The sequence below is a fragment of the Sesamum indicum genome, linkage group LG6, assembly GCF_026168435.1.
Source record: "Sesamum indicum cultivar Baizhima isolate 11 linkage group LG6, ASM2616843v1, whole genome shotgun sequence".
NCBI lineage: Eukaryota > Viridiplantae > Streptophyta > Magnoliopsida > Lamiales > Pedaliaceae > Sesamum > Sesamum indicum.
Window position 1 is genome coordinate 16,993,881 of NC_142662.1, and position 23,770 is coordinate 17,017,650.

General features: G+C 31.0%; 1 protein-coding gene across 2 annotated transcripts; it reads right to left on the reverse strand.

The window, feature by feature from the left end:
• Window positions 1-1,296: 1,296 nt before the first annotated feature.
• PRMT7 (protein arginine methyltransferase 7) lies at window positions 1,297-8,233 on the reverse strand. Of its 2 annotated transcripts, none has more exons than XM_011082950.3 (14): window positions 7,783-8,233; window positions 7,103-7,337; window positions 6,345-6,470; window positions 5,901-6,065; window positions 5,672-5,790; window positions 5,492-5,595; window positions 5,003-5,274; window positions 3,925-4,161; window positions 3,666-3,739; window positions 2,323-2,416; window positions 2,089-2,238; window positions 1,938-2,012; window positions 1,755-1,851; window positions 1,297-1,650 (listed from the first exon to the last, which is right to left on the reverse strand). In XM_011082950.3, exons 1-14 carry the CDS (start codon window positions 8,127-8,129, stop codon window positions 1,499-1,501), a joined length of 2,247 nt encoding a protein of 748 aa, XP_011081252.1. In that variant the 5' UTR covers window positions 8,130-8,233; the 3' UTR covers window positions 1,297-1,498. The 2 variants fall into 2 exon arrangements, with proteins under 2 accessions (XP_011081252.1, XP_088738281.1); XM_088882155.1 differs by having other exon boundaries at window positions 7,103-7,332; window positions 7,783-8,004.
• Between the last annotated feature and the right edge of the window lie 15,537 nt (window positions 8,234-23,770).

Here is a 23,770-nt window from a genome sequence, read left to right on the forward strand (position 1 = left end):
AAAATTAAATAATAACTTTTTATTTTTATTTTTTAACTCTTGTACTAACTAGTAATAAAATCATTCACACTTTTATAATATACATAGACATAGACAATATTTATCTATGATCATGAGCCCATTTACAACTTTGCAAGGTTCAAATTCTGTCATACATTGTTGTAAAGACCAAAACTTGTACACTCACATTATGTTCTATTGTATTAAATATGATTAAAGAATCATATAAATAACCCTGTAATTACACCTCAAAACCTCAAATTACATTTTAGTATATCACACTTTCCATGATGAGTGATTTAATTAATTCTCATTTTTTTTTAATCTATGTTACTCTTTAAAATATTTGCTTTACATGACAATTCATTTAATTAATTTTCATTTATCGTCTAACTTATAATTTTTAATATGTCAAGTGATTTAATTAATTCTCATTTACATATATGCTACGGAATTTCTCGACGCTAAATCCTTTCAATTTTCATGATTTTCATTTTATGTTATACGGTAGGGCATTTTTATCTAGTAAGTGTATTTTACTACAAAATATAGTATATAATAAAATGATATGAATAAATAAGTATAATTAATAGGAATAAATATGAATAATTTAAAACTAATTAATAAGAGTCAATATGTGTAATTAAAAAGCAATTAATAGTACTTAATGAGTATATTATTTTACATTTTTATCTTTAAAAAGATAATATTACAAGATTAGTTTAGCCCAATCAAAAACAGAAAAACAACCTTTTAAATGATTCATACTTTTATAAATATATAGATATAGATATTCAAGAACTTTCTTTTTTGCCTTTTACTTATATTTCAAGATGCCAATCCTTTTTTGCAAGTACCATTTTTCTTCTTACGCAAGGGCTTTATTCCCTTGCAGCAATTTGTCTTGCAAGAAGATTTGGCAACAATGTAGGGGACGCGTCATATGAATTTGTACTTACATAAACTCTCTCGATTGTTAGATCACATGTGATATCATCGTTATAACCATGTCAAAAAATTTTACTGCACTTGAACCTTTTTGTTTATAGGAACACCCACTGAATTTCGGGCTAACGGGGATTACGTTGAATTGTAAGTCGAAAAGACATACAATTTCACCAAAAGGCAATTTCGAGTTCTCTCTCGCAGTAGCTTTATCTTCTTTTGACATACAACAGTGGGGTTGAAGAAACCTACTAGATTGGAACCTATGGCCTCTTGAGGAGAAATGATGTCAATTCAACTAATTGATTAGTTCCTGGCAACAAAAGCTTTATCTGGAAATACACGAACGAATGACCCACAAATCAAGACTTGCTTCGCAATATTTCATGGTTAAGGGACAAAGTAGAAAATAGACCATTCATAGAAGGACAGGCCGTAATCATGTTTGAAGCTGTTTATTGAGTACTTCGGGAACCTACAAACTAAATCTAAATATGGGAAATGGTACAGAAAAAAGCAGTTTAAGACTCTTGAAAGAAGCAGGTATCACAAGCTATCTTTGATTTGCGACGAAGGCATGTTTTAGAGTGAGCTCACCGTTGGATGGATCAAAGCATGCTTCAATTTCTGTTGAAGGGAAATGGGCGTCTCCAACCTCTACAGGCTCATTTAGAAGCTTTACAGCTTGCTTCCAGTGTCGTTTATCTGAAACATTCAGCAAAGAGCATTACTGGAGTCGGGAAAAATAAGTGTATGCATGAACCGGATCAGCAACGAGGATATAAATTGATTCCTCCAGACGGACGAACCTGGTCCCGTTGACAAGACAGTATTATCCTCTGCATCCAGCACCCAATCAATCCAAAGCACAAATCCATGGCACATCCCGGATTCTCTAAATCGAACCTGTAAATAAGCCAGTGAGATGCGACTCCCATAAAGAAAGTTAAGAACCTCGTTTAGTATTTTTAGTATAAGAGAGAGATTTGTACCTGAGTTTTCCCAGAACATGGGCTCATCAGCTTTGAGAAATCAAACTCCAAGATAGTTGTCGTTTCACTTAGTACCTGAAATAAAAATTACAATGATATCAATAGAAATTCACAGATGTAAGGTCGTTATGATAAAAATACACAAGAATACCTTGGTGTCTCCACACTGCCAAATAAAGAAAGGCAGAAAAGGACCTTCTTCTGTATTGGGTAAACCTCCACATCCTCCTAATGTCATGTTGACAGCTGAATGATCAAATCCTTCAACTTCTTTCAGGCAACAACGGCTTCGCCAGAGGTCCTACAGAACGTCATGGGATACCGTCTCTTGATTTGACTCAAGTGTAGAAATTATTCAAGAAATGAATATAAGTTACCAACTTACAGGGAGGTACATTGCACAAACCCTCAACAAACCTCTGCAAGGCATTATTAGCACATCTTTTGAAAGAACAGAATCGAGCAAAGTTCTGTCCTTCCTACAAAAGGTCAGAGTAAGAAAGGTGAGCAGTTCCTAATATTTCTGCACTGGAAAAGCCAAGAAGCAATAAAATAAAATTAGGCATTTTATTGCCAAAAGCTAATCAGGGAACGAATTTGTTTCAGAAACAGGGTACAATGACCGTAGCCAAATACTGGAGAAACTTTTGGGATTGTATGGGCTCAAATCAGTTGCATAGAGCACAATAAGTTCTAATAATTCTGACATAAGAAAATAGAAGAACTAAAAGAACATAAGGGCCATAGATTATAAAAGAACAAGGGAACTTCAAGGCATTGTTTTGCAACAGCAGATCAGAGATTTCAGTGCAAATAAGCTGAACTGAGTATTGTCAGGCTTGTGCTTGAGCTCAAGCTCAGATAAAACATAGGTTTTATCTGTAGCTCCACAAGCAAACTGATATTATTCTCAAGCTAAGTTTAGAACACAGGTCAAATTAGTAGCAAACAATCAAGCTTGAGCTGTACATGAGTAGCTTGGTTTTTTTAACTATTCTAAATGCAAACTAGAAATACACAGCAAATTGAAATTGTTAATTAGAAATAGCAATTTATAGGATAGCAAAAACAGCAGCGATGACTATTCACGACCAAAAGATTAGAAACTAAAAAGAAGTGGAGCTTGAATGGAGAAACTCAAAACATCATGATCTTCAACAGGAAACCAAAGACTATAGCTTCCCTTAAACAATATTAAGCTGGAAAATTAGAATTAGAAGAGAATCATTTCCATGGAAGCTATAATTAAAGCTTTCTTATTTCTTGTGATTTCTGGACTCTCACTTAATTGAATGAACTACCATTGCCATTTTCCGCAGCAATATGCATTGATCTCTGATTTTCAGGAAAAACCAAAACGAGTGGACATAACCCACCTCCTGGGTTTTACTTGGAGAAGTAACGAACATTTGTTGATTAACTTTTAGAGGTCAGAAACTGGATGGAATTTTGTCTGCTGGTGCATGAAATCTTTAACTGTTGATGGGTGCCGGAATGGAGAGAAGAGAGCAATGGTTCAAATATAGAGCAACACTGAGGATGAGGTGGTTAGGAAGATAGCGGAAAAGAAGAATTGGTGGCTCATACAAAGTCAAATAATGAGATTGAATCTCACATCATCCTAAAAGGGATCCAATCATCTTTCTGATCTTATTTTTCTCAGGGCTAGACACTATGCTGCTTTAGTAATCATAAAAGCTACCAATGAAAGTCAGCTGTAAGACCTACCAAAATCGCAGATTTTGCCAGGGAAGCACGCTATCATTTCCATAGTAAAATGGCTCCGCGACAAACAAGCTAATCTGCAGAATAGATATGCCATTCAAGTATTTAAAGCAGATTAGCAACAGCCATTAGATCAGGAAAGAGATAATTCATGATAAATGGCCAAGAAGATATGTTAAAGTACCACAAGTTAGCTCGTCAATGGATCATTCTCAAACCCAGAAATTTTTTATGTGAAAGATCTAAATATGAATTTGTTTACCTTTCTCTGATTTGAATCTTGTAGAGTAGATTGCAGGTCCTTCTTCTTTAGAATTTCTATGCGATCCATGGTATAGTTATTGGCTGCAGCAACTCTTTGCAGATATTCTGAACCCTTATTCCCAAGTCCAGGAAACAAGGGAATCACATGTGAACTCTTACAAAGATGAGCAACAGCAATTGCCAAGAAAATGCTATCATCTGCAACTAAACACAACTGATGTACACTCTGACGCAACTGAAAAATGAAAAGAAAATAGAAGAAAAGTTTAAGTCAAATAATAGATGAAAACATGAGGTAAGGAATAGAAAGAATAATGAAATTCCTTATAGATCTGAGCAACAATAATCAGAAATTTCTGCTCATGCATTCCAACATGTTGAGGTAAATACTTTGCAGAAAGTTTACAGGCAAACCCAATGAAAATTTTGAATTACTTCAACAGCAAAGCTGGATAGGTAATAGGTATAAGCATGTCTGCAACTATGGAGAGCTACGAATAGATTGACATAAATGAGAGCACCACAAAGCCTCAGTGTAGACTATGCAGGGTATTGTCTGAATTGTTACCACTAGAATTGGAACTAATACAAGAGGCAAAAAATTGGGTCTAGGGGAATGAAATAACAATTAGATACCATTCACATCACATCATATATTTAGAAAAGTAAACTCCACTTCACCATTAATGGGAAAAAACATACACATTCAAAAAAACTAAGAAAGAGAACACTCAACCAAATGCAACGGTAAGAAACTTCTTTGGCCAAAACTCATTTTGTTCATTATTGCACATCTTGATGTGTTTCAATTAGGGAGCAAGCGTTTCATGTTCATGAAGCGTCCCCGGTCTTGGTCCAGAAACAGGAGTATTAGATGGAAATGAATAACTACTGAGGGTCAACATAAAGAGCAAAAAGCAGAGAATAAATCAAACTGCAAAATAAGAAATGACTAAACTCAAGGCAAAACAACCTCTAACACGTCTAAGCCATATATTCACTTTTGGAGGTCAGATCAGTGGTAGAATTAAGCATTTTTGAATAATTATACTCTGTCAAGGATGAAACAATCTTACAGCTTTCCGGAGGGCATTAAGCATTAAACATCTCCAACAGTTATCTCCATATAAAGCAATTCTTTCTGGTGGCAGAACAATCTGACAATCCGGAATACAGAAATCATGCAGTGTGACACTTTTCTTGTCTTGTGAAGTCTCGAATTGATATGAGATGCTCGTTTCAGTATGAACAGCATGTAACAAAACCTCTTCATCTTTAAACACGTGGAGACCTGAGCTTGAGGTGAACCAAACACTTTGTTTCCAATGGTCACACCAATTCCCAGAGCCTAGTGAAGCACAATATATAGGCACATCTTCACAGTGGATTACTTTATTGCATAAACCTTAATTTCAAAAGGCGTAAATTACAAACAAAAAGTATTGCCTCTACCTTCTGAAGTCAGTTTTGCAAAGGTTGACCAGTACCACAATTTAATTACATCAAGAATACTTCCTGATTTGATAAATGCATGTTTAAGAATACTAACGACTGGCTTAACTTACTTGGGAAGGATGAATTTAACTCTTTCAAATCAGAAGGGCAGTGTACCCAATCTGGCCCTGTAGAGTAGAAGATTGTTCCTTCACTGTCAAGCTGAAGCAACCACCTGCATTAGGACAACTTTTTCATAATTGAGCCTGGGTAATACATGTAAGAAATTACCTACTTGCAAAATCATGTACCATGAGATGATAGCATGAACAGTACCATCATTGGTAGCCTTTATTTGCAGCTCAGTTTCACGAGAACTGTCCGGCCTTCTCCAGAAGTCAAAATCAAAAACTTTGAAGGGCTCTGATAGCTGGACAAAAGTACCAGATTGGACAGAATGCATGTTAATATAAATTTGATAGGATAACAAACATTTATTTACGCAAAGGAAGAATCCCCCATTAGGCATATAATCATTACCAGTTTGATTCCTTCTTTCATTGAATTACAATGCATTGCGTATTGTTGTCTTTTGATGCCTAAAAGGTCAAACATCCCATTTGGAACAAGACGAATGCCATCTGATACTGCTGCCTCTCTATTAACTAGATCATGCATCTCCCATAGATATGGGCATTCAACCAGCTGTAAGGAATAATGAAAATCACATACACAGGAATTTTACATATATGTTTATATGCACCAGCAAAGTCAGACCCAAACTCTAGCACGACACTAAAACAGTAGAAAATATTATCTAATGCAACATACAGAATATGTAGAAGAGACTCAGTCAGCCAAATTTCCTCATTAAAAGAATGGAGGAGGTGTCTTGAGCCACAAAAGATAGATGAAAATCGACCAGCTGAGGTCAGTTAGCAAATATGTAACTTGTTGGAGAACAGAGTAGCTTTTATCAATTACCTGACCATAAATTGTTGCACGGTAAGGTACTGTTTGGGGATATTCTATTAATAGTTTGTCATGTGCATGCTGTAGAGTTGGAATTAGCCCTTCACCTAATAACTCCGAGTCTAGGATCTCACTAACCTGCATCATAATAACATACAACCACAGAGAAGATTAATGTCACAACTACACTCATAAATGCACCGAAAGAATTCTGCCATACGAGTTCTTTTATCAAAACTAAATGGCATATAGTCAGGTAATGATGCACAGCACTGAGTTGAACAGCATCATGGAAGACACCTGAAAATTGGAATTATTCTACTTATGCAGTTCAATAACATTAAAGAAATGTGTGGAGAGGACATTCTGAATAATAGACAATTGAAGTACACATCAAAGTAAGTACAGATGCTCGCACATTTTTGGTGGTGACTTAGCCAGCATGCCAGTTACTCAAAGGACATCATACAGGGAAATAATGCATTCAAACAGAGACGCATAACCTCTGCTCTTAAGTTCAAGGAAGGGAGAAAAGCAGAAAGTGCTTCTTGTGCTTTTGCTTAAGAACAGTTCATCATAATCTACACGAAGATGTTTGTATCAATCATGATCTTCTTCTTTCAAGAGATCGGATGACGATCCATAGGCAACAACCATCTTATCCACAATTACAAGTACATTTATAGTTACACTACAGAGTCCAAACTTATGCTTAACGCCAAGGATTATTACCAGCAGAGTTTCATAGGTATCATTAACTTTGTACTCACAAGAACATCAGCACGTGAAGGGATATCGACTCCGATGTCCAGCTCATCTGACCTCTTGTTTATGATGCGTATTTTTCCATCCATGCCATTGGCCCGGAGAACCTTCTTCATTAATTTTACCATGGGAAGGTATGACTCGCAAGCTGTCACCATCCCATTTAAACCGGAGCTCCCCTTTGAATCAGAAAGGCCCATGGCCTGAGCTGCCATCATTGACAGCAATCCTGTTCCTGCACTGTCCAAAATATACCCATACCTAAGTCTTACCCATAAAAAAACTCGCATCACAACCACTTATCAAGGAATTTAGCTGATCTCAGCAGCATTAAAGGTTATGCCAGGTCTGGATTTCCAAGCATAAATTTCAAACATTTTTTCCAACACAGGCTATTAAATCTGGTTTATGAGCAGTAATTGTGAAAACTCAAAATTCATTTTCCATCTTTCTAGTTTCTTTTAACCAAAAAGAACACATAAAAGGATAATAAGATATATTGAAAATGAGCTTGATTAATCATATAATAGCACTCTACTCCTTGCTATACAATAATCTAAATTCAGTCCTATTCCCATTTACACAAAGTTCCAAGAATACCGAGCAAAATGAGTGAACATTACTATTGCTAACAAAATTATCTTTCTTTTTTTAATTTTAAATTATAAATCTTCTCCAAGTGTACCCAATATCAAGAACATGGCAGGGTCCAGTGACGGTCTTGTCAATGGCCTGACGGAAGGCTCTGTTGCGGCGGGAATCATTAAGCATGTCAAGATACGACGTAGCAGCAAGAAGGGCTTTTGGAGTAGTTTGGTTCCCAATATCTTCTTCCTCTTCTTCAATAACGACCCATTCTGATCTTCCAGTGAGAGGGTCGACCTTGAGCTGAAACATTCGCTGGGTCAAGCCCCCGGAGTCGAGGGAAGAGCTCATGCCCCTAACAGCGGCGGCGGCGGCAGCGGTGGCGGTGGCGGTGGCAGAGCGACGGGGAAATGTGAAGTGCAGAGGTTTAAGCAGGATAGAGAGCATCACACAATAGAGGGTTTAGGAACTGGGACCTTCCAAATTTCACCCAATTCAAAGTCTCAACTAATGTTAAAATTTGTCTTTTTTTTAGGGCTAATTTACTTTAAGTGAAGTCTCGAAGCAAGAAAAAACACTCGAGTCGAGCCGATTGTGTATGATTTTTTTGGAGAAATTATTTTAATAATATTAAAAAAAAAATTACAAAATTAGTGTTGTTTTGAAATTTTTAAAGATATAGACGACACCGCAATTTTTAATCACGGTGCTTCCATTTTTATTTATTTTCTTATTTAAAAGAAAAAAAAAAAAGAAAAACTCAGTGGCACCGCGAAATCAATTCACGGTGCCATTTTCTATATAAAAAAAATATAGATGTTTTTGTCCTAAGGATTGTGTCTATTTCGTCTTTAAATTAATAATATACATAGTTTATTAATTAATATGATACGGATGGTTTATCAATTTAGAAATCAATTTAGATGGTTAATAATATGAGTAAACTACATTAATATTTTTTTAGGTTAAATCAAATTACACAAACACCATCTGTGATTTATATTAAATTAAAATTATTTTTGCATGTAAAAATATATTCTACTAATAATAATTTTTTTGCTCGGTATCATTACTTCAATTAAGTCACGTGATATAATTGTTGTCAGTTTTAATTTTATTTCTTTTAAAATATAAATTACGAATAAATTGGCTCCTAAATGTTTTAATTGGTCATTTATCTTCTTATTATATTACGTACTTTCGAAAACTAATTAATTGAGCTAATTGTTAGATGGTTGTTAAGATCAGGGGGTATTGATGACAATTTTCAAACAATAAAAAAATATTTATAATTATACCAAATTTTAATAGAAATCATTGTAATTTACTTAAAAAAAAAAAGGGAAGAAGAAATTAAAGATGATAATATACATACACAATTAAATATTATTCGAAACGACATAATATAATAAGAAGGTAAATAACTAATTAAAATATTTAAGAGCAAATTTATTCGTAACTTATATTTTAAAAGAAATAAAATCAAAATTGACATCAATTATATCGCGTAACTTAATTGAAGTAACGATATCGAGCAAAAAATTATTTTTTTTTATTATTATTATTAGAATATATTTTTATAGAAAAATAATTTTAATTTAATATAAAACACAGACGGTGTTTGTGTAATTTGATCTAATCTCAAAAAATATTAATGTAGTATACCCATATTATTAACCATCTAAATTGATTTCTAAATTGATAAACCATCCGCATCATATTAATTGATAAACCATGTGTAGTATTAATTTGAAGATGAAATAGGCACAATCCTTAGGGACAAAAATATCTATTTTTTTTTAAATAGAAAATGGCACTGGGAATTAATATCGCGGTGGCACTAAATTTTTGTTTTTTTTTAAATAAGAAAAGGCATCGCGATTTCTTCTATTTTTTTTAAAATAAAAATGGTAGCACCGCGATTAAAAATCACGGTGCCGCCTGTATTTTTGAAAAATTCAGAACAACACTACTTGTGTAATTTTTTTTTCTGATATTATTAAAATAATTACACCGATTTTTTTGGACTTTTCCAAGCTTTAATAATTAGACTTTGTAAAAAATATATTAAAACCTTCAAAACTCAAATTAGTGACGAATTAATAAAAGTAGCCCGAGTGTAGTTCAAAGGAAGAAAAAAATCATACGAGCTCAAAGAATGCAGGACTCAAGGTGCCCTCAGCCGAATTAGTTCAAGTATGTAAAAATGGGCTGAGCTAAAAAGACCCAAGCAATTCAAAGGAAGAAAGAAATTGTAAGAGCCCAAAAAATGCAAGACTCAAGATGCCCTCAAGGCCTAGTTCGTGTAAAGGCCCAAGGTTCCATAAAAAAAAGCCAGAACCTCCATGGAGTCCGACAGAAGGTGTCGAGAAGAAGTAAATTGACCCCAAAAGGCCCAAATGATCCAAATTCGAGGAGGCTCAGATCCAAGAGTGCCTCACAGACTCACAAGAAAACTTAGGGATTTAGAATTCCCTGACCAAAGTAGAACCCCATATCACGTAGTGCCCATGGGTTTTCTAGGTGGCATCCAAATAGGATATCTGAAAACATATCCTACAGAATCAAATAAGTATCAGCCGCTTCCGTGGGAGATGTTGCACACCCAATCAAAGCCCCTAAATCGTTAAAGTTTGGGCTTCGACTGGGGAAAAGCGTCGCCTTAGCCACCTCTCTGAAACTCCATGTTGGCATCCTTATCACCAGAAGACATCCTCATCCGTAGCTGACTCCAACCATCCCCGAGGATCGTGGATCCTTCTACCGCTGAGGGATAATCATCCATCAAATTCGTAGAGAAACTTCAATCGCTTGGAAATGACCGTCAACCGAATTTATCGTGGATTTTGACTTATCTAACCACTTGAGATAATATTTTACCAACTTCATGGGAATCCTCTAACAAATTCGTGAGATATTCGATTTTATCTAACCGAATGAATTCTACCTCCAATTTCTTATTTGTATACAATTAACGAGTAATATCAGTTTCATTTATTCACTTGTACTCTACCATTTTATTTCATTGCTGTGAGCTTCAACTAGACAAGAGTACCAATTTTTGCTTGCATCAAATATATTTTTCATAATAACTCTCACATTTCTATAGAATGACATTTTAATGTTTATATATATTTATATGAATTTATTATATAATTTAATTCAAAATAAAAACTTTCCCTATATAAATATACTCTTAAAATTCTCTAAGAATATTGAACTTTTTCATAATTCAATGATATTTTTTAAATTAATAAATGTAACTATAGTAATCTATGTGTAAGTGTTTAGATAATTTCATATATTCTATATCTTTACTAATTATGTTACTATTAATATAATTTTAGATCTATAATATAAATATTATGAAGTTATTTATTCATAACATTAAATTAAATTAATGTATTTATACTTTGTAACACTCTAAAAATGTTGGTAGATGTGTTGGTGCTATGAAATCGGCAGGATGTTCTTGAGCCATCATCCCTTTGCTGAAGGGGATTCCTTGCTTTAGGTGAGGAATCTCCTTTCTTACCTACTGACGAAGTTCTAGGATCAACAAGGTGAAGTCCATAGTGTTGGAGCAGAGCAGGGGTTGTCTTTTTGTCCTTCTTAGGCGTTGAGTTTCTCCAAGTATGGCGTCTACCCTACTCCTCTATCGACAATAAGAGTAGGAGATCATCGAAGGGTAAGTTGGCCTCAATGGCAATGAGCCTGTTGAGTTGTTCACAAAAAAGAGAGTTGCCAACAACAGGTAGAGGCGTTTGACCTACTCTCGTGCTTGTAGTAGGAGCAAGAAGGTCAAGGAAGGTTGTGTTGAAAACAGCATCAATGAACCTGCTAGTTATTCATAAAAGAATAGAGCAAAGACAGATGGTAAGACCAATGAATTGATAGTGGGAGCAGGAACATTGGACTCCCCCAAGGTCTGATCCTAAGGTGGTGCGTTATATCCCGCTACAACAGAGAAGAAGTGTTTCCCACAAAGGAGCCATTGTTACATGCATTATTAGAATTGTCCATTTCTCACGCCTTTAGTTCAAGCGTTCCAATAGACAGTGTCAATAGCGTGTACTAGAGTCTAGTAGCACCACGATAGTCGAAGGATCTTCACAAATATTTCTAACATCAAAGAAGGACTAATCTACAAAATAGAGGTTAACACTACGATACTTAAATTAGCAAATTGATTTAAAGGATAAATATCATAAAACTTGATGCAATATGAGAATAATGGTATAATAATAGTTGAGAGACGTTGAAATACTGAAATGATATAATAAAGAGTGTGTGGAGTATAAAATATGCCAAGAACTTGGTAAAAACAAGAGAGAATAGTGCATAAGAATGAGTTATACTTGTCACCCTTATGGCTGCATAATGACCTCTATTTATAAGCCAGATGAGAGCGAAATTTGGAAGTAGTTGCAACATAAGATACACCGTGTGAAAGATGAGTTAGTTAACTAACAAAAAAAATGGATGAAAATTTTGACTTATCTGAAAGGAGATATGACCATTGGAATGAGTCATTCCCAGTCAGCCTTAGTTCAGCGAGTTTGTATAATTTATTTTTACCAAGTCGGCCACTGCAGATCTAAGAAGAGTTTGTTAAAAAATTTCAATATGACGTGTCCCAAGACTTTAAAAATCCTTGTGATGTGGAATCTTTGTAATCCGCTGAGTCACCTTGCTATATCGGGCTCATTTTTTGGCCTGTTAAGTTAGTTGTAAAGATTTGAGCTATGGGCTTAATACTTTGTTCATGGGTCATCATGGTTAGTCCAACTGGTTTGTGTAACTAAAGCCCTACATCCCTTGTTTTGTGCTTTAGAAAAAATAATTGAGGGGATATCATTTATATAAAAAATATATATGTATTGATATGAGTAACTTTTAATTGATAAAATAAATATATTATCGAAAATATATGACATGATTACAAGAAAAGGGAATAAGGCAGAAGTTGTGTGATTCCCATACTATATATAGGGTTGTAAATGACCTGAACCGAGTCGTATATATAATTATCTAAGTTTATCTAAACTTAATCTAATTATTACTCTAATTAGCTCAAACGAATTTTAGTTGGATCAAATACGAATTGAGCTTGAATAATCTAATATTTTAATTATATATTTTATTATTTTGCATTAATCGAATAGAACTCGTGTCGAATTTAAAAGTTTATCAAATAAAAAATTTTGTTCAAGATTATTTTCCTAAACTTAACAAATCGAATTAATACCAGCTTTTAATGATTAACTTCAATCAAATATCGAACAATTTAATTTAATTTAATTCTCAACCATTAATTGCATATCATTACAGAACAAAGTCTTCCAGCAATATATAATTCAAAATCTTATTTCCAATTATTGAGCTCAGTACTGTTTTTAATCCAAAACCTAACCAAACATGGAATCTACTTGATGCCCTAAACCAAACACACCAGTAAAATATAAGATTTCTGGTCTTGTTGCCTTGTTGGACTACATTCGAGCTTTTACGTAAATTAGCCAGCGTGGCACACAGAATTTATGTACACATATTCAGATAGATATAGTATAAATTTTAAAATTAAAAATTAATATAAAATTAGAAGTTGGTTAAGTGATTAAATGAGTAAACTCGGAGGATAAATATAATAGTATATCGACAATTGAAAAATAATGTGAACTATTCCAATAAATAAGTAGTTATATTGGTATGAATATTTAATGATATTATTCATATTTAAAATTTAGTGTTGTAGTGTCGCAAACCGTTAGTTGTGAGTGAAATGTGACTTTCTATTTTATATTAATTAGTATGGATTCACCAATCTATGTCTGTACATCCAGAACCAGATTAATTTGCAAACTCATGTCGAATCAATTTAATAAAAATAACTTATTTTCTATTAAAAGATTGTGTTTGTTTTTGTTCTGATGTTGTGATTGCATTTGCTGATAATTTATAAGTACCCTTGTAAGCGACTTATAATTTTGAAGGTGTACCTTGGTCCATGATAGTAATCGAAGTTGGAGCTATCCGACTTTTTTTTTTAGAAAAAAAAAAAGAAAAAACTTATTCATCTAGCGTTGTGTTTGGATAGTCGGATTTGAAGGTAAGGATTTCAGATTCTTCGACTTTCATTTTGAACTATATTTTATGAAATATTGCTCGATTTATTTTCTCAAATCCAAATCATTCCATGCAAATATAACCTAAATTTTCTGGACGATCCGTTTTAGGTTTTCTACTTTTAAAATTAGAGTAAATTACGGACGAGCTCACCTAAAATTTGTTACAATTATAAATACTTTTTCATTATTCAAAAAATTATCAATATCTCTCGAACTACAAATACCCTAACAAATACTCTATTGTGGCAGTCTATTATTGAGAGTATATGTTAGAATATTTATAATTTCATGAAGGTATTTGTAATTTTTCAAATAAGAAGAAGATATTTATAATTATAATAAATTTCAGGAGAGCCCTTTTCAATTCACTTGGCAATGCAATGACGAACCCCCGTTGCCAAAATTTGTTATTCATATCGAATGATATGGATTGAACCAATCATATAATAAGTGTAGTATATTTATTATGGGGTGAATAACAATTTATCCCCCTGTGATATTAAAAATGAGCACATTACCCCACTATGAAAAAAATATAGCAATTTACCTCCCTATACTTTTTTAAATAAAGCAATTTACCTCCTTATATAGGGAGGTAGATTGCTTCATTTTAAAAATCATAGGGGGATAAATTGTTGTATTTTAAAAAATATAGGGAGGTAAATCGCTATTTATTTTTTCACAAGGGGATAATTTACTCATTTGGGATATCACAAGGGGGTTGCTTGCATTTTTCCTATTTATTATGTAATTTATCAATCTATTTAAATTGTATATCAATTATATAATAAATATATCATATTTATCATATAATTAATTAAAATCTGACCACACCCGATTTGAATTAAAATTTCCCGTGCAATCATACCTTGTCATCTAGTCTATGTCTTGTTGACAAATAATACAAAATAAAAGATGGCCAAAAAACATGGGAGTAGGTTGTCCTCCATTGCTTAACTCTATATATTTATTTATTTTTTGGTAGCTTCTTATTATATTCAAATTAATCATAACATACCCCTATATAATATTATTTAACATTATTTTAAATATTTTTTAAATAAATTAATTAAATTATTTTTTGTATTATTATAAATTAGTCAATTTTTCGGTAGACAAAATATGCATTGACTAAAATACCCTTGATTATATTTATTTCTTTCATGAATTACAATCTTCTCAAATAATTATTTATATATAAAAAATTATTTGTGTGCATTCAGAGTGAAATTATTTTATCGATTTTAATCAGTTATCTATTTTATTTAATTAAATAAATATAATAAAAGTAATAAATTTATGCTCTCACGTCAAGTGTGCTTCGATAGCTGATATTTAATTACATATATATATATATGTATTTGATATCTAAGTTGCAAAAAATAATTAAAAGAAGAATTAAATATAACAATATAGGTCATGATGATGACTACATATAATAATTGAGTGGATATATATATAATTATTTATACATAATCTAAATTAATTAGGGGCCCTCTACCTTCCTTCTTATTTAATTGACCAGGAATGTAGCAGGCAGTAGGTAGCTTAAATAGGAAATTATTTTATTAAAAGCGGGTTTGGTACTTTACTCATAAGCGTGTTTGTTAAAGCTTATTATTCTAATTAATTAACAACTTAGGATAATTAGGTATGACCACACTTTCCCTATTCCAAGTTGAAAAGAACACCAATTATTGATATGGATTCATGTTTATCTTATGAAAAAAATACTTATTAATTATTTTTCTTCTTTTCTTTTTGGATTTTTTTCTTAATTTTTTCTATCGAGACGGAACGATACCTTTCGAAACTAATTATTTATTGATTAAGAAAAAAAAATAAAAAGTGGAGTACTATTTGTGATTCTTTTATTATTATTTTTAGATGAAAGCGATAATTGTTATTATTTAAAAATAATTTGATTACAATCATTGATGTCGAATATCTAATATTGCAGTATTGGTGGAGTTCGAACCTATGACCTTAAATGTCATGGAACCTCAACTTCGCCAACTAAACTAAACTTCATTAGCATAGTTTTTTTATTAATTCCTTGTAAATGTTTACAAAAATATATACTCTTTATAATTATTAACCGATAGTTAATTACAATTCGATTTTTTTCTTATTGGTTTCTGAATTAGGGCTTTTAAATAAAAAAAAAGTTCTGAATACCCTTCAAATTAATAAAAATAAAATAAAATATTAATAAGATGGTATATATGGTATCAAATAATTCTAATTTTAGATAATAAAATAATTATTTTGCAAGATCCAAAAAAAAGTCTTTTGTAAAAAAAAAAAAGGATTTGTAGACATATAGGTGAGATTTAGATATGTGGGCATAAAAAGAATTGCAAGCTACAAATATATTTATATATATATATATATATATAAATTAAATTGTGGACCATATTCTCTTTAATGGTCACAAATATATAGAAAAATAAAATGTGATTTGTCACATTCTACTTTGGAAGTATTGAAATTATTAATTACCATTATATATACAATTGTAGCTCATAATTTATAGATAGTGATGATTAAAGTTTGGTGAGCACCAAACACAAGTAGGTAGAGGCTAAAATAAGCATGGTGGATAGGTTAAGGATGTGGACTCCTCCAATCTTTGTATTTTTCTTTGGTGTTCAAACTTTCAAATCAAACACTTCCATATCTATACCATATCCTATACTTGGTCTTATTTTGCCATGGTGGGTGTGTCGTTTTATGCAGTCATGTTGTCGTTTGGTGCAAATAGGATTTTCCTCTAGGCATGGCTCCAATAATAGTGTCAAACAAGTAAAAGTAAGGTAGGATCGACAAATGGGAAGTTTGTCCCAACGTTACATTCAAATCCATCAACCATTTATCTGAATTCACTTTTGAGTTTCTGGGGATTGTGGGCTCCATGCATCGCCCGCTGCTTGGAGGAATAATTCTGCATGCCAAGGGTAAAATTGTAATTTCATAATATTTTTCACGTACCTTAGTGTGAATAGTATGTACGAAACCTTATCCACACCTGACTATCCTGATAGAACCGATTTGAGCAACTGTAAACATATGATATCTTTCGAGGCCACACCAATCTTTATGTGTACGGTCATCGCTAAATCAACTGTACTTGTTCAATCATATAAATTATTCATTTCTATAAATAACATAGGCTGCAAACACCAAATATGTTCTTTTATCATATGTATTCTCAAACTATTTTTCATAATGATTTCATTGATTTAAGTATAAAAAAAATTATAATTAAAGCTCTATCCAATATTATCCTCACCAACTTTTTATGAGTGCAAATATTTGGACTGCAATAATGATAATATAGTGGCTTTCACTTACTATTATTTTGTCGCCTAATCCTCCAAAAATGATTTTGAGGGATAATTACATTATTATTATTTTTTAAATATAGATATAATTATACATAAATATTTTGTGATTTGAAAAATTACATTTAGTACTTTTTGCGTCTGTTTTCGTCAAATAAATAGATCCATCTCTTAGTCAAAATTTATGAAATATACTGGTATATGAGAAATGAATAAAAACCCATATTTAGCTCTGATTGACTTGCGACTGATTTATTGCAAGTCCAACAAATCTTTTCTGACCAAATGGTAAGTCAATCGGAATAAATATGAATTTTTATTCAATCTTTTTTCTAATATCAACAAATTTCATGAATCTAACTAACACGATGATTTATTTGTTGGGCGAAAATAAATACTAAGAGTACTAAATGTAATTTTTCAAATCACAAGAAATTAAGTATATATACATCAAATTTAGAGTATCTCTTAATTTTACCATAAATTGCATATAGCATTTGGAGTTGTTTGCAAATTAAATTAAGCTTGGCTATGATTTTTCTTCCATAATGATGATTAAAGATATTCTTACAAAGTTCTTGACTGATTTTTGAAATACATAAAATTTAAGTAATAATATTAACAATATGGTTATTATGATCTAACTTTTGGCTTAATTATTTTTTATTATATAAAAAGAAAATCATTTTTAATATATTTAAATTAATATAATAATAATAATAATAATGGAAGTTGCGGACTTGCATTATTATTCTATTAATTAATTTAAATATATTAAAATAATTTTCTTTTTTTATATAATAAAAAAATAAATAAGTCTCTAACTTTTACCATAAATTAATATGATAACTCAACTCTAGATACTTAAAAAAAACAGTTCAAATGGTATTTAAATTGATGGATTCTCGACTAAATATATTAAATTAATAATAATAAATTGGGTAAAATATACTTTGATCCCTGAACTATTCCTGGTGTAACATTTACCCCCATAAATTAACAAATGTAACATTTGCCCTCTTAATTGGATAAAAATACCCCTTATACTTTGAATAATTATATTATTCTCAATATATATTAGTAATTTTTTACAATAAATCATCACCAAATTATTTTTTAATTAAAATTTTTAATAAAGAAATAAATTAAATTGAAAATAGAGTATAAATTAATTTATATAGTAGTTACACAACAAATATAATATAACCAACATTTCATATATGCTTGTCAAAAGAAATTGACAAATATATATGATTAATCAAAAGTTAAATATTTTTAGAAAAAGGGAATAAATATAAATATTCATCATATTTTTCAAAGAAAATATATTCAGAAAATTAATTAAATACTCATTTTTATCTAAAAGAATAAATAGCTAATTACTTAATTTTATTACCAAATTAATAAAATCTTGTCATGAAGGGTATTTATTGTACTCATTTATTACTTAATTTTCAGTCTGTAAAATATAATAAAATTCACTAACTATATATAATTTGTTATAATTAAAAGATACTTTTCTTTATAAAAAAAAAACATTAAACTTAAAATGCATAATTGTTAGAAAAAGAAATTCTTTGAACTATATATATAATATAAGGACAATATTGTCTAAAAATTTAATTATAGAGGGTAAGCGTCACATTGTTAATTTAGAGAGGTAAATATTACATCAAGAATAGTTTAGGGAGGGCAAAATTGTATTTTTTCCTAATAAATTTTCTCGTCTTACAATAATTATATGTTTCAACAAAATTCAAACGAAAACTACATATTTAGCAATTCTTGTATATTATAACGATTTTAAATTCCAATTAATATGAAGTTATTTCACTACAAGAAAATTGTTCAATAGCAACAAAAAAAAAAATTAACGTCGAGATAATAAGCAAGTAAAACTTCATTGCTAATCTATATTATTTAATAATAAATTTAGCAAGAAAAATTAACTTGCTAGAAATTTAGCAACGGATTATTTAAAAGATTTTAAATAATATAGATTAACAACGAAAGTTTTACTCACTAATTAGCTTAACGCTGATTTTAGCATCAAATTTTTTTCGCAGTTATTAATCATTTTTCTTATAGTGTTTGAATAAACTAATTTCAAATTTACAATAACAAATTCATTAAATTTATTTGAATAATTTATATATATTGCAAATAAATTTACATCCTTTGGTGATAATTTTTTAGCCATCTTTTGAATTATTATGAGGTATTTTAAAATCCATTTTGTATTGGAAATCATTTTTTAATTTCTAATTCCAAATTATTTTTTCAGATTCAAATATTTTCATATTCTTAAGTAATTTAAATTACAATTTTTGAAATTCAAATTGTTTCATAGAAAGCAACCCTTGTGGAAATGCAACGTTTAAACTACCGCCAGATGTAAATGTTGGGGATATTTGCGTATAGGTCCCCAGTTCCAGTTGAGATTTCTTCCTACTGTCCAAACACACCAGCTGTCCAATTTCTCCCCACATTCAACCTTTATCTCCTCAAACACTTACGGTTTTTTTTTTTTTTTCCGAACAACTCCTTTTTCAAAAATATTTAAAGATCCAATTAAACAATCGTCATAGTTAATTATTATGGTTGAAAATTTAAAAAAATATTATGATAAAAAAAAAAATAATTCCTTGACATTAAAGGCATTGGGCGTTCATGTCAAAAGTTCAGAGGGTCACATTGTTTTTTTTTTTTTTTTAATTAGGAAGGTTTCGTAATTATTTGTATTTTTGCTTTTTTTTGTTCTTTTTCTAAACGACTCTTTTTAAAAAAAATAAAAAAACTCAGTACACAATTAAATCATCATCATATCTAATTATTATGGTAAAACATAAAAAAGTCATGATAACAAAACGACCTCCTGACGTCAAAGGCATCGACTGTCGATTTCAAAACTTCAGGGGGCCAGATTGTGATTTCTTCGTTTTATTAAAGGGGGGTTTGTAGTTACTTGTATTTTTACATTTTTGTTCGTTTCTAAACGATCCCTTTTCTAAAATAATTGAAAATTCAGTACGTGCATAAATCTCGTCATAACTAATTATTATGATCAAAAGTATAAAATCATGACAAAAGAATTCCGCAAGATCTCCGAGCATCGAAGGGGCACATAATTGATTCTTTTTTGTTAAGGGGTTTTTTTGCAATTATTTGTATTTTTAGAAGAGGTGAACAAAATGAATCTAATTTTTGCAAGTATATTGCACCTTGTGCCCCTACTTTAATGAAGGCGTACTTGCTTGCTTCATGTACCCGCAGATATATAGAAACGCGAGCACGCTTTCGCTCATTTATTTTCTCTTCGGTACAAAGTACGTATTTTCGGAAAATATTCTGTCTTACATAAATTATACAGACGTCAGAGTTAAAGACGGCCCGTACACAACTTCATAAATCAAAGTTGAAAGAAACAAAAAATTCTTTGGTCAAACCTAAGATATTTATTTTTCCACCTTATACTATTTAAGACTATTAAATTGAATAATTAATTTGGTTGGTGAGGTGGGAGATGGGCCCCACTTGCTGCAGTAGTGTGTCGAAGATGTTTGATGAAATTTATTTAAGGTTGTATTTGGATCGATGGATTTAAGAAGAAAAAAAAAGTATTTCAAACAACTTTTTTTTAGAAGAATTTGGAATATACCGTATTTTATGGAATACAGTTTGAAATCTGGGTTGTGGGATTTGAAATCCATTCTAACGCGGAGTTATTCAAACGAGTTCAAAGGATTTGTAATTCCTATTTTTGAATTCATCAATTCGAATACAATGTAAAATATTTCTATAATTTATAAAATATTGACTTTTATTATGAAAATAAGTTTTTGAAGAATTTAGATAAGAATAAATGAATTTACTTATGAAATGTGAATAATGATGATTTTTTTAATTAATTTGGAGGGGGTTCGTTGAGATTTTAAAAATAAGTTACGAACTTCCTATTTTTTTTAAGAAAAGAGCTTTATTATATATAGGCTCTTAACATATTATTTTTAAATTTTAAAAACTCTTTTGTAAAATAATTCGTTAAAAACTTTAAAGTATTTTTTTAAACTATTAACAATTAATCTTATAAGATATTTTGAAAAGTATATAAACTCAGCCAAAAATCCTCGAAGAATTAAGAGAGAACATTTTAATGACTTATGATGACGAACTCACAATTTAGAGGGTGTTTGGCTAAATTTTTTTAAAATATCTTATAAGCTCCTACATTTTATAAGATGTTTTAGAAGCTTATAAGATGTTGGATCTTATTATAAAAATAAGCTGTTAAAGTGTTTGGATAAAATAAGATGTTAAAACTTATAAGATGCGAATCATCTTATAAGATATTATGGTGTTTGGCTTAATAAGGTTTTTTATTAGTGAAACGACTAAAATGAACACGATACCGTTAGAATCAAATAAGTTGTTATTTCTTAACATATTTTGCTTTAAAAAATTTTAAAACGCTTTTATAAGTAGTACACATTGTTTAATTTCAAATAAAAATTTAATAGCTAATCTTTTTACTATAACAAAAAGAAAATAACAAATTATTACCTAAACTTTTGACAAAAATAATATATATATATATATATACATTTTATGCTAGTCGAATATTAATATTGATATATAATTGATATTTTCTTTGTTAATGCAATGATATTTCTAGTCGTATAATTTATAATGTCTTGGATTTATAGTTTTCAGTAAATATAATATCAATATCAATCCTATTTTTATTTAACTATAATAATTTATTATTAAATAATGAAGTATTTTCACCTTTTCAAATGTTAGAAAAATTAAATAGTAAAAAATATCTTTTAAATCCTAGAGAGAGAAAGAGAGAGAGAGTGTGTGTGTGTGTGAGAGAGAGAGAGAGAGAGAAGAGTGTGTGTGGGTGTGTGTTTAATTGTATGAATGGGGATATTTTTGTCTTATGACATGTTAATTTTATCTAGTTTATAAGATCTTATAAAGAAAATTAGGAAAGTTAACTTTGTTTAGAGAGCTTATAAGATCCAAAACATCTTATTTTAAGATCTTATAAGCTTTTTAAAAGAAATTCTCAAACACTTTATTAGATCTTATAAGCTCTCTAACATCTTATAAGACGTTTTGAGGAGTTTATAAATTTAGCCAAACACCCTCTTAGAATAACTACATTATGAGAAGACGAGTGTGATAAAAGCCTCAAAATAAAATTAAGATTATATTTATATTGAGAGATTTGGAGTTAGATATTTTAAATCCCTAGTGATAAATCCTTTGGAGTTGTTTGGATAACTCTATATTAGTAAATATTTCAAAATTATAGTCATTTTAAATTATTTTTTCCAAAATCTTTCATTGCATTCTGTTCAGAGTTAATCCCTTCAGCAATAGCTTAGAAAAATGCCCTAACCAACTATTATAATGATTGTGGGGTTTTGGACCCTTATAATATACAAACATATTAAAAAATAAATACAAGAATAAAGAGAACTACACAATAACAAAATAAAAATAAAACGGTAAATAGGCTTGGGGAGCCGGATCTAAAGAGGCAAGCACACGGCCATAAAAAGCTAGCAACCTTACTCACGGTTGCTCAACAATCCCACCAAGGGATCACCAAGATTTGTTCACAGAGAACAATATCAGCCACAAAGGTAAAATATCACTGAGATCTTAGCAAGTTTTTTTGGGTATTTCTCGTAGGTAAGTTATCTCTTAATTTCAGATCAAGGAGGTATCTTATAGATGGTAAGATATATGTGAAAGAGGGGGGTTTGGGTGGTGGAATGAGTTTCCAAAGCCATTGGAAACTGAAAAATGGAGAAGAAACAGAGATGGGGAGAATATTAAGAATCGACCGCAGCCAAGGAGGAAGAGAGGGGAGAGAGCGGGCTGAAAATGAGAGTTAGGGTTAGGGTAGAACCTTTTAAATTAAATTACCGGGTCGGGTAGGGTAGGTCTTGGATCGGGTCGGATAATGGGCCGAGCAGCTTGGGGAATAGGAGCCATCCAAGTGAGGGTTGATTTGTGGGCTTGGGCCTTCCATAATAGTCATAGGCCACATAATTTTAACATTCTCCACCTCAGACCTGGACCCATAAAGGAAACCAAGCCCAAGGTCGGGTCTCGACTATCATCATAGCCATTGTTCTCCATAGGAGGTACTTGCAAAACAAAGAGATATACAAGCATAGATATGGGTTAAAAGTTTATCCTAAGTTTAGGACTTGAAGAATTTGGTTCCCATATCTTCAGGGTTTAACTCAGTGTTTATCTTTTCTAAGTAGATTATTTCTTTTCCAACTATATCCCTTATAAAGTGGTACATCAATATGCTTTGGTCTATCATGAAAGACTGAGATTTTACAAAGTTGAATTCCTGATTGACTGTCAGAAAATACTATTACTTTTTCCTATAGAAAACCTATTTCATCTAATAATCATTTTAAACAAATTACTTCTTTAAAAGCTTCTATAATAGCAACATATTTAGCCTCAGTAGTAGATAATGCAACAACATGTTGGAGTTGGGATTTTCAACTTATGCATGAGCCACATAGAGTAAATACATATAAAGTTGTTGATTTTCTATTATTTCTGTCATTAGCATAATTAG